The following is a 15,274-nucleotide window of genomic DNA, read 5'->3' on the forward strand; positions in this document are numbered from 1 at the left end:
GGATCTGGGTTCGAGTCTTGGTAACGACGCCAAACATCCTGTGATTCTGGGAAAATCACTTAATCTCCCCGTGCCTAACAAAAATGAATGTGTGTCCTCATGTAACGTAACTGGTGCTATGTAAAGCACTCTGATACCTGATTCAGTTTGGGTCAAGTTCGCACTATATAAAACTCTGCAAAAAAAAATATATATATGGTGGCCGTCTGCATTGCCTATGTCCTTCTGCTGCAACTGCCCTTTCCAACGCTGTATTGGGTGTTGTGATTGGTGCTGTGGTTACTGAGATTACCCGCCTCAAAGGTTTGGGCTCTCTCTTTTTAATATTGGTATGGATTGCCCTGAGATCAGACTGAATACAAATTGTTATAATTCCCAAGGGTCAGTGAAGTTTTCAAAATCATCCACAGCACGCACAAAACCACTTGTGAGAGTCTAGCACCTTAGGTCTTCGTGAAATAAACTCATAATCATGAGTGGACTGTGGAATGTGTGGATCTCACCAGAGCATACACAACACTAATCAGCAAATGTCTTGCTTCATCAATACGAAGAATGTGATTTTGTTTTTAGCTGTTCTCAACAGGAATCTGGTTTAAGGAGTTGCTTCTTCAGTTATTCACCCTTTTGTGCAATGGCAATAACACACTAAGTTTTTTATTGGGCTGATCAAGAGACAAGAACTTGGTTCTTAAGTAGATCACAGCCCACTGTGATCTACCACATGTGGAAACATTTGAAAAGGTCATATAACCAGGTAGCAGAAGAATTTCAAGTCACCTGTCACATGAAACCAATGTATTCTATCTTCAACTGCAGTTTGGCCAGGGGCATGATAAAAGTTGTGTGGAGCAGATTACCTGACATGAAAAGTAGTGTCCTTTAGATGGGCATGAAGAAGAAGGTTAGCGCTAACCGTTGTTCAGGACCCATATTGGTTGAGGTGCAGTCAAGTCAAAAGCCACATACTATTTGGAAGACATTTTACAAGAAAGAAGCTGGTTGAAACTTTACTATACAAGACATTTTATTTTCAATCCATCAATTACAACTTCAGTAAAGTTATAAATGAGCATCATGTTTGAGCATATGGTTTAACACAGATAAAGAATTAAACCAACCAGTCATGGCTTATGTAGACGTGCTGATCAAAGATGATTTTCTAATGTCGTGTTCTAAATTTAAACAAGGTGATGAGGTAGAGAGAGAGTGAGCTATCATTGTTGTACATTTAGGATGTAGATCACCTGTATGAAGTTTGCTTTAGTATGATGATTAGAAATTTAAAGGAGAGCCTTAAAATCAAGACCTGTTTCGCTCATTGTTGTGGTTCTGAGAAATAGGTGGAATGTTCATTGATAGATGCCCAGGTCAGCCTATGTTGAGAGCCTGTTAATAAATAAGACTGAAGAAATTACAGTCAAGACAGGTTGGTTGGTGGCACCATTACACGGCAGCTACATTCTAACCTTTCTTGTATACCAAGGATTTTGTTGAGTTTTCAGAGGAGTGAGAAGTACAAAGATGTAGACATACTGTGAGCCTCGATGTAGTTTGTCCTTCATTGGGCTTTGCCAGTCTGGTAGCCTTAGTTGCATATATCCCTTTTAAATGGAATAGTTATGAATAATTCAGAAAAAAACTCATTCTATTCAAAGCTAAAAATGCAGAAGATATAGACCATTCTCTTGAAAAGCACAACTGGTTGATGACCTTCGCTAGGTCCTTGTGCTTGTTAAACTTGTTTAATTGTACAAATTCTTTCTGTTATCAGACGATACGTCAAGGAAATATTTACCCTTGGCACCAGAAATGGAACCTTCTGTTGAGGTTATCAATGTCATCGTGTGATACAGCATATGAAGCAGAAATAACAATGCTTTGATCAGTAGGCACCACAAAATAATCAGAATCCACAGTCCTTGGTTTGCACTTTACATAGATTGCACACCTCTGGGGATTGAAAGACGCCCTTAGCGTGATCCAACAACTGCCAAAAATGACTAAAAATGCTTGCCAAATTGGCCTTATGACAGCAAAATTGATACCATTATTTCTGGAGTTATTTAAAGGTACTAATTACACAAAAAGTAAGATATCCGCCTATTAATCCAAAAACTAATAACAGAATTAGAGGATAACAGTGGAGGCAGGAGGTATATAAGCAGGAAACAACCAGCTTAGGATCAGTACAGAGGCAAAGATGGCAAAGCTACTCTTCCTTACGGGTAAGTCCAGGTTTCCTCAGACTAATTCTCAGTATTTAATATCATTGCTAGAACGCGAGACAGTGATTTCCAGCTTGCTGCTCATTTCTTTACAATGGAGATCTCATGTCCTCCACTACGTCTTGTAGATAGGTGGGGGTTTGCAGCATTTCCTTTGTTTAGAATAAAGCACCTTTTAGGTCTCCAACTGATCTGATGATTGTGTGCTTGTGGTTGAGCAGTATCTTTTTTATTGGTAAGGGAGGGCCTCAGAACAGGACATCTGGGTGCTGAAAAAATGTATCGTTTGGTGGCAGTGTGATCTCTTTATGGTGGCAGTGTGGTCGGTCACTATTTTCTCACTGAGTGCTCGCTAGCTTTTCTTGGATATGGGTAAACCGCAACTGTTATGAACAAAAGAGCTCACATGTGATCTGCAGATATTCTAATCGCTGGAGCCTGGGTGCACTGACAGTCTCCTGCTGTTCCTGTGGTTTAGTAGAGACCAACTGTTCATCTGTTTGAGTTGTTTGCAGTACCTTTGGTCTCAGCCAACAATGACATCTGATTACTATGTTCTGAAAGGCATTGGGTACAGAACAAGATCAGCAATTTAGTCTACTAACAGCTGGTAGCAACAGAAACAAGCCACAACATTGTAAAGTTAATTTTATTGTTCACAAGAGCAAGGCTTGTCATCAAAGGTTGCTCTCCCTAAGGTCTGAGCATAATGTTTCCTCCTCAACAACACTTAGTTAATCACTTAAATTGTCCACACTAACTCATCCAATATCAAGGCAAAAGTAATGTAATGGGACGTGTGATGACATCTCTGATCGTACTGCTTGTCTTACTTCATTACATATGATCTCCACTCTGAAGCATTCCGGCCCACAACTATAATTTCAATAATTTAAAAACCAGTTTAGCACTGTTGTAAGACAGCCTACAGCATCATTTTATCTTAAAGAGGTTTGATACCGAGAAACATCTACAACTATATCTTTCTTGAAAAGTCTACTTGTTTGAACCTATTGAATTTAAAATCTGTGGTTTTTTTTGTAGGTTTTGCGCTCCTGCTTAACGCTCAGCTGGGTAAGTTTTATTTAAAATGTTGTGCCCATTTCTCTTGGGAGGGACTGACTTACATTAAGATTACAGTAGAATTTAGTCACTCAAATAAAACAAAACGTATAAACTGTATAATCTCTGACAGAACTTTCAGATAATTCAACCATTGCATGTCAGATACTTTTGTAAAACGTTCCACTGCAATCTGTGATTACAGGATATACAATTTCCCTATCACTTTTTATGTGACCTAAAGAAAAATAAAGTCTGAGTTAGACTGGTCAATTTAGCTTTCCTATCGCAGTCTAAGTAAACAGTCCGTTCTTCTTCATGAGAATCACATCTGAATCCAGAAAGGTTATAGGAAGCTAATATATGTCTCAGAAATAAAAGTTTAGGTCACAAATATAGGTTTTAAGGGCCCTATGTCCAACAAACTGATTTTCAGAAAATGAAAATGTACCATGTTTGACATTTTATTTGAAATATACACCAGGGTCAATCTATTGCCCAGAACAATCACTCATATGAACTATTGTCATTACTGAGAAGATTTACACTTTAGTCAAACGATTTTGTTTTGTTGTAGTCTGAACTTGAACTGGCTTTGAACGTGCTTAGAGGCATTTTGCTATGCCGTTTTCCATTGCTTTTTAGTAAGGTTCTTGCTAGGTAGTCCCACAAGCATACAAAAACTAACACTGCTCTGAAAAGATCACATTTTGTATTAAGAATGTTATCAGGGCAACATGAAGCTATTTATTTATTTATTTATTTACGAATTTTGTAAAGCGCGCGGCTACCCCCAAAGGGGGTGTCCCGGCGCTAGGTCTGTCAGCAGGAAAGGAAAGAGCAATCTAGATAGATGCGAATAACCAGGTTTTCAGGCGACTGCGAAACAGAGCTTCGGATGGGGCAAATCTGAGATCGATCGGTAGGTCGTTCCAATGTTTGGCAGCAAGAACAGCAAAGGCTCGACCACCAGTTCTTGTGCGACGGAATCTTGGCACCTGCATGAGACGAAGGTTGTTAGAGCGGAGGTCTCTGATTGAGTGGGACAATCTCAATCTCTGACAGTAAGTGCAAAACACAGAAAGCTGGCTCAATTAGGCTTTTTTATTTCTCACAGAAACCACTCCTGTGATGGGATTTAGCTTGATTGAGCATCAAATAGCAAGAAGTATTTAGTGGTTCTGCAAGTGGTGGTCGGTTCTGTACTGCAGGGACCAGCCAAAAACTACATAAAACTCACTAAAAAAAGAAAAAAGTATGAAATTTTCACAATAACCACCCCATCAAGCAAAATTATAAAAAAAAATGAATGTGCTCCAAAGGCCTGCCTTCATAAATCATGGTTTTAAAGTTATATTTTATTCCCGCTGCAGGCTCTGCCTACGAGCTGACATGCTACTTCACCAACTGGGCTCAGTACAGGCCTGGCCTGGGAAAGTTTAAGCCTGACAACATCGACCCATGCCTGTGTACTCACCTGATCTATGCTTTTGCTGGAATGTCCAACAACCAGATCACAACCATTGAGTGGAATGACGTGACTCTCTACAACTCCTTCCAGAACCTCAAGAACCAGTGAGTCCTGTTTTTAATGCATAGAATTATCTTCCAGGAATTACTACAGAGTACATGGAGTCATGCATCACACCACTTAAAACAAGCACAGCCAAAATTCAAATGACAGCAGCATGACATTCCAAACAATTTCATGTGCTGGATTGAAAAAAAATATGCCTTCCAACACCTATGTGATGCTACAAAGGGAATGCATTGGTTTGTTGGGTGGTACATGCCGAGCCCTTTCTTCCAACAAAGTGGAGAACTTACTTCCTTGAGAATTCCTCCCACTGTCCAGGGCTGAAGTCCAGTGTTAGAGATCATGTTCTACTTTTGTTGCTAAACCTGCACATGTTCAATACAAACCATAATCATTCTATGCTCCACTCTAGTCAACCTCGAAGTAAAGGGTTGACTAAATTGCAAACTGATTCTTCCTATATCAACTATCACCTCTCCCAGCAACTACCACTACAATATGCACAATGCCCACCTGAACATAGCTTAACCTCTACTGAACTACTTATATAAGTTCTATACTAGCAATCTAGACTACTGTAATAGTCTCATTCAAGTACACATACTACTGGACTCCTAGGAAAAGTTATGCACTTCTAAGCCACGTCTGATTTGACCTAACAGGAGCTAACGCACCTCCACTACAGCTAGCAGACAGCCTGGACCATGGTATAACATGGCTAGCAAGCACAAGCACCTTCAAATTACCCAAACACTGCCTTCCTGGCCATCTGTTGATTCCACAGTTAACCGCTGTTTATGTTTATTGCACACAGTTTAACATGAACAAATCCTATGTTTTTAGGAGTAATGTTTAAAGTTTGGTAAATATCTTTTAATGTCTTACCACACCCTCACCAAAAGCACTTGCTTTTATTCTTACTTTTCAGTGTAAGTTCTAACGTATCATTAGCTGGAACCTCTGTACATAATATCTGTGCAAGAAAATTCACAAAATATAAGGTACAATATTAAAGCATCTTGCAAGTCATGCACGGTTTTGGAAAGGCCCTAGAGATAAAAAAAACATTCAACACTGACATACAGTCCCACACACAGTATAAAACATGTACAAACTGTAATAAAAAAACTAAATGAACGATCAAAGTGTGTGCATCGAATATCTAAAAAACAAGCCACTATATCACAGCTATTGAAGTGGGAGGGATATGAGATCACATTTTACTACAAGTGGTAAATATTGCCAGATGACAAATGTTTACGAAATATGGGAAGAAACTGGTTTAATGATGTCCAGCATCACCACGTGCTAGATGGATTGAACAATTTGCAAGGAAACATAGTCTTGATTGGCTGCTCTCTTTTCTAGGAACGGCAATTTGAAAACTCTGCTGGCAATCGGTGGCTGGAACTTTGGCACAGCCCCGTGAGTATTTTAAATGGAGTTGTTCTCTAAGGCTTTGTGCAAAATCTTCCCTCAGCTGTTGACGCTTCTATCCCTATGGTCTTCTGCTTCTTCAGATTCACTGCGATGGTCTCCACCCCACAGAACCGTCAGACCTTCATTACCTCGGTCATAAAGTTTCTGCGACAGTATGAGTTTGATGGGCTGGACTTTGACTGGGAGTACCCTGGGTCTAGAGGAAGTCCCCCTCAGGACAAGCAACTCTTTACCACACTGGTCCAGGTAACATGGGAGTGTAAATGGTGGAGGGGAGGTACTGGGTGACAACAGGAGCATAGATTATGTACATAAAAGGTAAAGTGCCCATATTATTTCCTAGGCAATTTAATACATTAGCACTCCATTATTCGTGCAGTTAGAGTTTAACAAAAAGTAGCAAATAAAGAACCTGATGGCTGGGTTACAATTGCGCTGGGTCACAGTGATAGCTGTAAGGATAAGAACAAATAGGGAAGCTCCAAGGATATGGTTTAGGCCACCAATCTAAACACAACAGGCATGAACCAGTCAATGCCCTATTACACAAACCAACATTTATCCTGAGCTAGCACAGAAAGTTACTTTGTAGCCAACGAACAAATCACAAATCGCTGTTTTTTGTCTTCTTTTCTTTCTTTTATTTCATGTGTTGATTGTTCATAAAACTTCCTAGGCTAGGAAGTTTTATGAACAATCAACACATGAAATAAAAGAAAGAAAAGAAGAAAAAAAACAGCGATTTGTGATTTGTTCGTTGGCTACAAAGTAACTTTCTGTGCTAGCTCAGGATAAATGTTGGTTTGTTTAACAAAAAGTAACTGCCTGCTTTAAAAGCGACCCATACTGGCTGACATATCAGGCAGTTGTAGAGAGATTGAATGATGAACTGAGTAAGTCTTGACAAAAAATTTGAGGAAAATCACCATAGCATTCTAGCAATCTGGCTAAATTATTATTGCATGGAAACAGAGTTGTTGGTTTCCAGTGATACAATTTAGAGACAAACACACAATATTGAGCATCTAGATACTAGAAAACAAAATAAATACATTAAATAAAATGGTAATGTTTGGGGATACAAGCAAGTTATTGCAATCAAATACATGGGAATTTAATTTTTACTTGCAGCTATAAGACTTACAAAAATGACATTTCTAACTTGGAAGTCAAAGGTCATCACAAGCAGAAGACTGGTAATCAAAGATGACTGTTAGTAGTATATGCACAAAACTAAAAATAAATATAAATAAAAAATATAAATAATAAAGGAATCAAAGGAATCAAATTCATTGAGATTTAGTCTAACTATCTAGCATTATATGATTCGAAAATATGTCAAAAGACGTGCCAAGAGAGAATTCACTGGTGCACACCTAATAAAAAACCAGCTTAGCCACTTATCCTCTCATTAGACGTTAATATGTCATTTTACAGTGGATAGTGTTGGAAAAGGCAAGTGTGGCAGAGGATCTGTGGCAGAACGGATCTCTGATAGGGGCTGGGACCAAAGAGGCAAGGTTGACAAGAAGCTGTTCAACATCCAGTTATCCTGTTAGATGCCCTATATTAACTCTTGAGACATCACTAAAAAGTTCTCAATGGCAACCTAAGATTCTAAAAAATAATGCAGCTGACTTACAGCAGCTTGCTACCAGTGGTTGAAAGCACCAAATGTTGCTTTCTTATTCACTTACACTACACAACTCAACAGATACAAATACAATGATCACAGGTAAACTGATAAAAACATCAGCAAACTAATCTTTAATCTGCACAAAAACCTAGAGTACCAAATCATCATGTCCATGATAGAAATTGGCTATACATATACTAATAACTCAAGAGCAATATCAACAGATTCAACGAACTTTCCAGTCAGAAAAATCAAGAGTGTGAAAACATGAAAATTGAGGCTTTAATGTGCCGAAAGACATTGCAGTTCTCCTGTATTTGTTTCATACAGAGCTTAGAAATGCTGGTTAGCGGTCTAAATTTCTGTAGATGAGGCAAGTGAGACGGAAAGGGAAGTGATATCGATAGCATAAAACAATGCATTAATGGGGGCAAATTGGGACTAGAACTTGGGTTTCTTGATTCTACATGTAACTACCACTGGTCACAATGGGTTCAAAGGATGGATTAATGTAAGAACTACACTAACACAACTGGATATGACAGACATTTAAAAATAATTAATTATAATTATAGACCACCCTTTTTCAATTTGCCATTGCTTTACTTGTTAACATATGATTTCTTCTGTTTCTTCTTACAGGAAATGCTTGCAGCCTTCCAGCAGGAGGCCACTCAGACCAACAGGGCCCGCCTCATGGTGACTGCAGCAGTGGCTGGAGGTATCTCCAACATCCAGGCTGGGTACCAGATCCCTCAGCTCTCGGCGTAAGTACAAGTAATCTGATCAAGTCTTGGTTCCAAGACTGCTACAGGCAGCAGTTTGCCAGAGAATAGATTTTGCATATGTAAGTAATGTATCTTGATATAGATTCTATTATAGCTTTATAGCCTGCAGTAGCAGACTATTCAGGCCATTAAAGGCCTGCTCCAGTGTTCTGCTCGGGCCTTTAACAAGGGAGTGGGCCTTTAATGGCTAGTGTAGCCGAGCTACAGCAGCCTATGATGCTATTAGAACATTCCGCTCATGAGGGCAGAATGTTCTAATTAAAAAATATCAAAACCTCTCCTTAGGCTCCGAAGCCTTCGTTTCACAGCTCTTGCCATGAATGTTCTACATCTAACAGCACATGCAGGGCCCCACTGTCAGCGGTTGAACATTCTCTGCTAGAGCTATGAAAGGGGGCTGAAGTCAGCCCCTTGTCTCCCCCTGGCTTGGCTGAATAGCTTTTTGTAGTTCAACGAAGCCAGGGAGATCCAGGAGCTGAGCAGCATTCACCCCTCCCTCCTTCTAAAGCCCTGGTAACACTGAGCTACAGGAGGAGGGAAGAGTGTGTCCTCCTGCACAGCCTCTGCCTAATAATATATTTGAGAAGCGGGGGAAAAATAAAGGCTGATGCTGTGCTTTAGGACATTGAAATGTTGAGAGCAGCGGGCCTATACCAGTTCATAAAGACCGCAGCTGCGTCATTGTCTTGAATAGAGGGCTCAACATTCCAATGTTCTAATTTGCTATAGAATCTATAACAAACACCATTACTTATGTGTGCAAATTCTATTCATTGGTATGTTGAGAGCTACATTGAAGACAATGGGGTAGCTGCAGGCTTACAGTGGCTGGTATAAGCCCGGAGCTCCAACATTCTAATGTTGGACTTCATTTTTGTCCAGTTTTAATTTAGAGCATTCTACCATAATTGGGTGAAATGTTCAACATATAGCCTTTCTGCCTCAAGCAGATTCCCTAATATAGCTTGAAGAATGAGATATGTGTATGCAATTTTTGTCAAGATATGAAGGAATTCTATTACAAACCAAATAGGAAAACTATAGCAAAATAAAAGAAAAGTTGAACAAACTCTATAACAAAGCCATACATTAAAAACACATTTAGAATAACAGTAGCTTTACAATGACAAGCCATAAATGTCCAGATAGATGACTTAAGGCAAATTTCCACCTCCGCTTATTGATTGATCTTAACATCACTAATGGCATAATTGGCAGAGTTATATATAAAAGTGATAAAGTTCCTTAATATGTGCAAAGGAATCTATTAATAATGTTGTCATCCACTGCTAAGTTTAGTTTTAGAGAAAAATGTAGATTAAAAAGTTAAATATAAAAAGGGATTGTTACTTTAAAAAAAAAGTACATTTGTAGCATGTAGGGAGTATCCCTGGAAAATACATTTCACGTCTTGTCTTCTTATTTCTTACAATGCCACACTAAAGGCAAAGATACACCACATTTAATCCTCTTGATGTGTCCTACGTTCAAAGGGGTATTTTATTTAAAGCATATTTGCAAAAAATGCTCACAAAATAGACAACGAAAATTAGTTTGTTTGAGCAAAATATCTGCCATTTAAACACTGTGTGTCTGCAAAAACTGTTCTTTTAGTAATTCAAAAGATTACAATTGCTTAAAATGGTAACATGCATTTTTCTGGCAGGGCTCTTGACTATATCCATGTGATGACCTATGATTTGCATGGATCCTGGGAGGGATACACTGGGGAAAACAGCCCCCTGTACACCAACCCTGCAGCCACTGGAGCAAATGCCTACTTGAATATTGTAAGTATAGCTACACGTCTATGTTTTGACAGTTGAATTCCCAGTAACAGTAAATCATACAGAATGTATGAACTGACTGACATATCACATCACAGAGTTTCTGACCTGAACACAAGCATTTTCTTTGTAGGATTACGTCATGAATTACTGGTTGAGCAATGGTGCCCCAGCGTCAAAACTTATTGTTGGAGTCCCGACCTATGGACACACCTTCGTTCTGAGCAACCCATCCAGCAATGGAATTGGAGCCCCAACCTCTGGAGCTGGACCTGCTGGGCCTTACACCAGACAGGCTGGGTTCTGGGCCTACTATGAGGTATGTGAGTCAAAGTACCCTTATATAGAATCACCCAGTTTGACAGATTTTTGAGTGGGCTGAAAGATGCTGAGCAACTAAAGCATCGGGATGCACAAATAAAATGTTAATACAAACAAACAGATTTACACACCACACTCCTATTATCAAATGGCTAACATTGCTATTTTAACCAATAAGTAATTAGCTTATTATCTTACCAACATAAATCAACAGGTCGATAGAAACATGTAACCTCACAAATTCACCGATTCAAATGGCATGTTCAAACAATTAATTCTAAAATAAAAACAGTACACGTATTCCAGATTGCGTTTACAGTTGTATGATAGTCATGTCAGTCAAACTTTACTTCACTTTACTCATTGAGATTCTAAACTCCTGTAACCTCATCAAATCCTTATGTAAACCCACACCCTTGCTTCTGTAAGCTGTGTATGGTGACACTTAATTGATTTGCTCTATATAATAGCATTGTGCTACCCACCCGGTTTAGGTATGCTATATATATATATATATCCTCCAGTAAAACAAAAGATAACTTTATCTAGACACTGACATAGAATATTGAGCACAGAGTGGTGGAGTGAATGGGGATGTTATAAAAGTGTACAGTTCCATCAGTCCGCTGCCTAGGATTTGAATTATGAGACTTGACACAGCCATCTTGGAGTGTGGATATATGACAGAGAGCGATGTGGTTGCAGGACGCTGTGTTCCATTAAAGTGCACTTGTATTTCAAATTGAGCAGCATATCTTCATATAATGGGGATATTTACTTTAACCACTACAGATCTGCACCTTCCTGAAGAATGGAGCTACTGAGAACTGGTCGTCTGCGGAGGAGGTTCCCTATGCATACCAGGGTAACGAGTGGCTTGGATACGATAACGTGAAGAGTGTTACTCTCAAGGTACGATTTGAAGATTGACCATTTATTCAATTACCTTGCTAAATCCAATGACATAATAGGTTCCCACATATCTATGTTATGTTAATTCAGTTTATAATGTGTGCAAATAACCCCGGTGGGGTGTCTCGGTGCAGTGTAGCACAAACAGATACCCGAATAATTAGGCCACAAATAGCAGTTTTAAGAAGTAATCTGAATTGGTTGTGGTCCGTGTATTGATGTATGTATAATGAGGAGCTTGTCCTAGAGGAGGGGAGGCTAATAAAAGGATCAGTCATCCTAGCGACAAGTGCTGCTTTCTAGACAGATGGGTGACTGTCCCAGTGGCAATGGATATATTAAATAGTGTGCAGATGGCCAATGCAAGCTGAAAGGACAAGGACACTGGGATATGAGGTGGGCAGATGTATAAGGGAGACCCTGATTTAGCAGTTGCCAGTACCATCTGAAGAGTCAGGCAAGAGTGTTTAAATTCGCCTAAGGTACAACCATTAGTTGAGAGCGATAAACAAGGATTAAACTGCTGGCTGTCTTGCAGAGTTATTTTGGAAAAATTCTGATAAACTATATTGATGTTTTTCTTTGTAGTGATTCACAAGGTAATCACAAAGAGCTTGTGATGGTACAATCTCTAGAGAGCAGGCTCAAGGGTTAAGGAAAGGGTTAAGCACTTTAAAGAGCTCCGTAGAGGAGTTCCCAGTCTGATTAATTTGGAGAGAAATCTGTGCTTTGCAGGCTTTTTAATGTAGTGTGATATCTCATTAAGGCTAATTTATATGCCTCTTTACGAATGAGATTACTGAAATGGCGCCATTGTCCCAAGCTTTTTACACAGCCTTTTCAGTACGCAATTCCAGGGTGTACCAGGGTGCATGTGTTCCATGGTGGAATTAAAGCATGGTTTTATAAGGGCTATCTTGTTAAAAGCTGCATTAGCAGCTGAGAGGTAACCTGTTGGAACGTTGTCGACATGGGAGTCAGCTGAATTAGTTGTAAATTTAAATTAATTAGAAAAGGAACCCGTGCCTTGTACAACTCTTCGAGGCCTTCTGTGTATGCTCAGGCACCTTGGGTTTAGTAATCTGAAAACAAGTTAGAGAGTGTGATTGTCCAGAGAAGGGGTAGACGGGCATCACAAGACAAAGCAGGAGAATTTGCAAATATCAAATCTTGTGTGGCCCGCTTGATGGGTGGGACCTATCACTTTCTGTTGGAGGCCTAATGAAGTTAAGTCGGAAGGAAGTTGAACTACCTCAGGATTAGTGGAATCCTCTCTATGGAAATTAAAACCCCCCAGTATAAGAAAATATTGGGATGCAACAACAAGGAGAGCAATGAATTATGTGAAAAGCTGACTAAATAGTTTTTTAGGTTCTGGAAGGCAGCATATTAGGGCAGTCCTTCTGAGAGATTTCCATTTTAAACACACAAATCTTTACCCAGTCTGCTTGTAAATTGTCTATAAGTGAGACTTTGGTGGTATCCTTAAAGATGATGGCTATGCCACCACCTGTCCTGCCTTCTCTGTTTAGTCTCAACATTTGTTATTTATCTATGGCAGTAATAAGATAAGACTATATTCCATCCACTATTTATAGGCTCAGTGGCTGATGAAGAACAACCTGGCCGGTGCCATGGTGTGGGCCATTGATCTGGACGACTTCACAGGCACATTCTGTAACCAAGGAAAGTTCCCCCTGATCACTGCGCTGAAGACTACTCTCGGAGTGCAGGCTTCAGGTGAGAGACATGATTGCAGAATTGTTTTAATATGACATCAGTAGCTAGTGCTTGTATCTTTGTTACCATATGCGTAAACTAATAAACATGCTGCTCAAATATGGTCACAGATCCTGTCTGACAGTAAACTATTACTGCATGTTTGAAATGGCCAAGCCTGAAACATATCAATTTTGACATACAACACACCATCTATGACCAGACGCTATGCAGACCATGTATACAAGCTGAAAAAAACTACATTTAATAGGAAACCCTTATATGTAAAGATCCTGCTGCAAGCACAATCTCTCCAGTTTGGACTATAGGTTCAATTGTATTATTTCTAGACAGAGGAGAATGTTTCTCATCTTCAGAATGTCTCAAGATCCCTCATCCTCGGAATGTCTCACGAGTCCCCTTTTTCTCATGATGCTCTTCATTAAGCAATGCAATGCAATTGGTCAAAGGATTTAGATGGGTTAGCCAGGATGGGAGTCAATGTGGGGCATGGGCCACCCAATCAAAACACACACTTTGCTAATGATGCATACACTGAATTTCATATAGGTCCTAAATGGCTGCCCAGATACTGCCTTCTTTGCACATGTATGATTTTTGGTCGGAGATCTACAACTTGTGATCACATTAACAAGAGTTGTCCTCTAAAGAATCCATGTTCTGTAGTCTTAGTCTTGGATACTCGCACTTAAAAAGGAACGTAACCATGAGAGAACCAACATTTTTTCTTTTGAATTGCAGGTTGCACAGCTCCCGCGGTTCCTGTTGCTCCAGTCACACCAGCTCCTGCCACAGCTGCTCCATCTGGCGGTGGCAGCAGTGGAGGTGGAAGTTCTGGTGGAAGTGGCTTCTGTGCAGGTAAAGCCAGCGGTCTGTACCCAGTTGCCGGAAACAAAAACGCCTTCTGGCACTGCCTCAATGGAATCACCTATCAGCAACACTGCCAAGCTACCCTGGTCTTTGACCCTAGCTGCTCCTGCTGCAACTGGCCTTAAAAACATTCGGCATCGGAACAAATCAAATTGCTTATTACAAAAATGTAATTCTGAAATAAAAACAATGCAGCATAAACACAGGTGTCTCAAATACTTTGGCCAGCGTATGAGTCTAACATTTTATTTTGAGTGTTTAGGTACAACTATGTTTTTTTTTAAAAACTGATAATTTGATTTAACTCATTCATTTAATCAAAAAGTGCATTTATTTAAAATAGCAATACCTCCAAAACAAAAACTCTGCCTTTAGCCTACATTCTTGGCTTGCAGCCAATTCCTCTCCTTTTTTGCACTGGTGTCCCAACAAAGGTCTTTCATGCACTTGTACAAGTCAAATCTCTGCTATTCTTGCTTTATCAAAAATACATTAATGCAATTTTGTTGGCATTGTAGAAAGTGTGGCTAATGCACACCGCTTAATTAATGCACCTTAATCCTCACCTGCAGCATCATCTGCCAGTCCAGTACTGGAATCCATATATTGTTCCTCATTGCATCAAAAATATGTAAAGCTGCACCCTCTACTGCTCCACTAATGTCCCTAAATATGGGGTTACTGAATGGTGGCAAGCAAGAAGGAACAATAATAGGGCATTCCATTACAGAACATCCTACACATAACTAAGGAGATGGGGACTTGAATGAACCGAATTTACATACGAGGCCATGCACTTTAATAGGATGCTCTGCTGGAGCGTATAATATGAGCAGCCTATTGAAGGTCAATTTCCTGAGCCCAAAGAGATGAAAAAAAGGTATATGACAGGGATCTGTGGTAAAAGAGAGTGCAAGTGTGCAAAGTGCATGAGGTCAACAATATGAAGTCAG

The 15,274-nt window shown here is 39.6% G+C and overlaps 1 protein-coding gene across 1 annotated transcript; it reads left to right on the forward strand.

Moving 5' to 3' along the window:
- The first annotated feature begins 2,105 nt into the window (after positions 1-2,105).
- LOC144755599 (acidic mammalian chitinase-like) lies at positions 2,106-14,522 on the forward strand. Its single transcript, XM_078644708.1, has 11 exons — positions 2,106-2,228; positions 3,273-3,302; positions 4,664-4,865; positions 6,196-6,252; positions 6,348-6,513; positions 8,546-8,670; positions 10,358-10,481; positions 10,612-10,797; positions 11,592-11,711; positions 13,310-13,451; positions 14,193-14,522. The coding sequence occupies exons 1-11, from the start codon at positions 2,204-2,206 to the stop codon at positions 14,444-14,446; spliced, it is 1,431 nt and encodes a 476-aa protein (XP_078500834.1). The 5' UTR covers positions 2,106-2,203; the 3' UTR covers positions 14,447-14,522.
- Positions 14,523-15,274: the final 752 nt, after the last annotated feature.

Source organism: Lissotriton helveticus, chromosome 5_1 (assembly GCF_964261635.1).
Source record: "Lissotriton helveticus chromosome 5_1, aLisHel1.1, whole genome shotgun sequence".
In the NCBI taxonomy this organism is placed as follows: domain Eukaryota; kingdom Metazoa; phylum Chordata; class Amphibia; order Caudata; family Salamandridae; genus Lissotriton; species Lissotriton helveticus.

Coding starts and splice junctions, on each gene's coding strand:
- LOC144755599 (XM_078644708.1), top strand. CDS start 2,204: ATGGCAAAGCTACTCTTCCTTACGG. Junction 2,229..3,272: donor AAAGCTACTCTTCCTTACGG/GTAAGTCCAGGT, acceptor TTTTTTTTGTAG/GTTTTGCGCTCCTGCTTAAC. Junction 10,798..11,591: donor GGTTCTGGGCCTACTATGAG/GTATGTGAGTCA, acceptor TAACCACTACAG/ATCTGCACCTTCCTGAAGAA.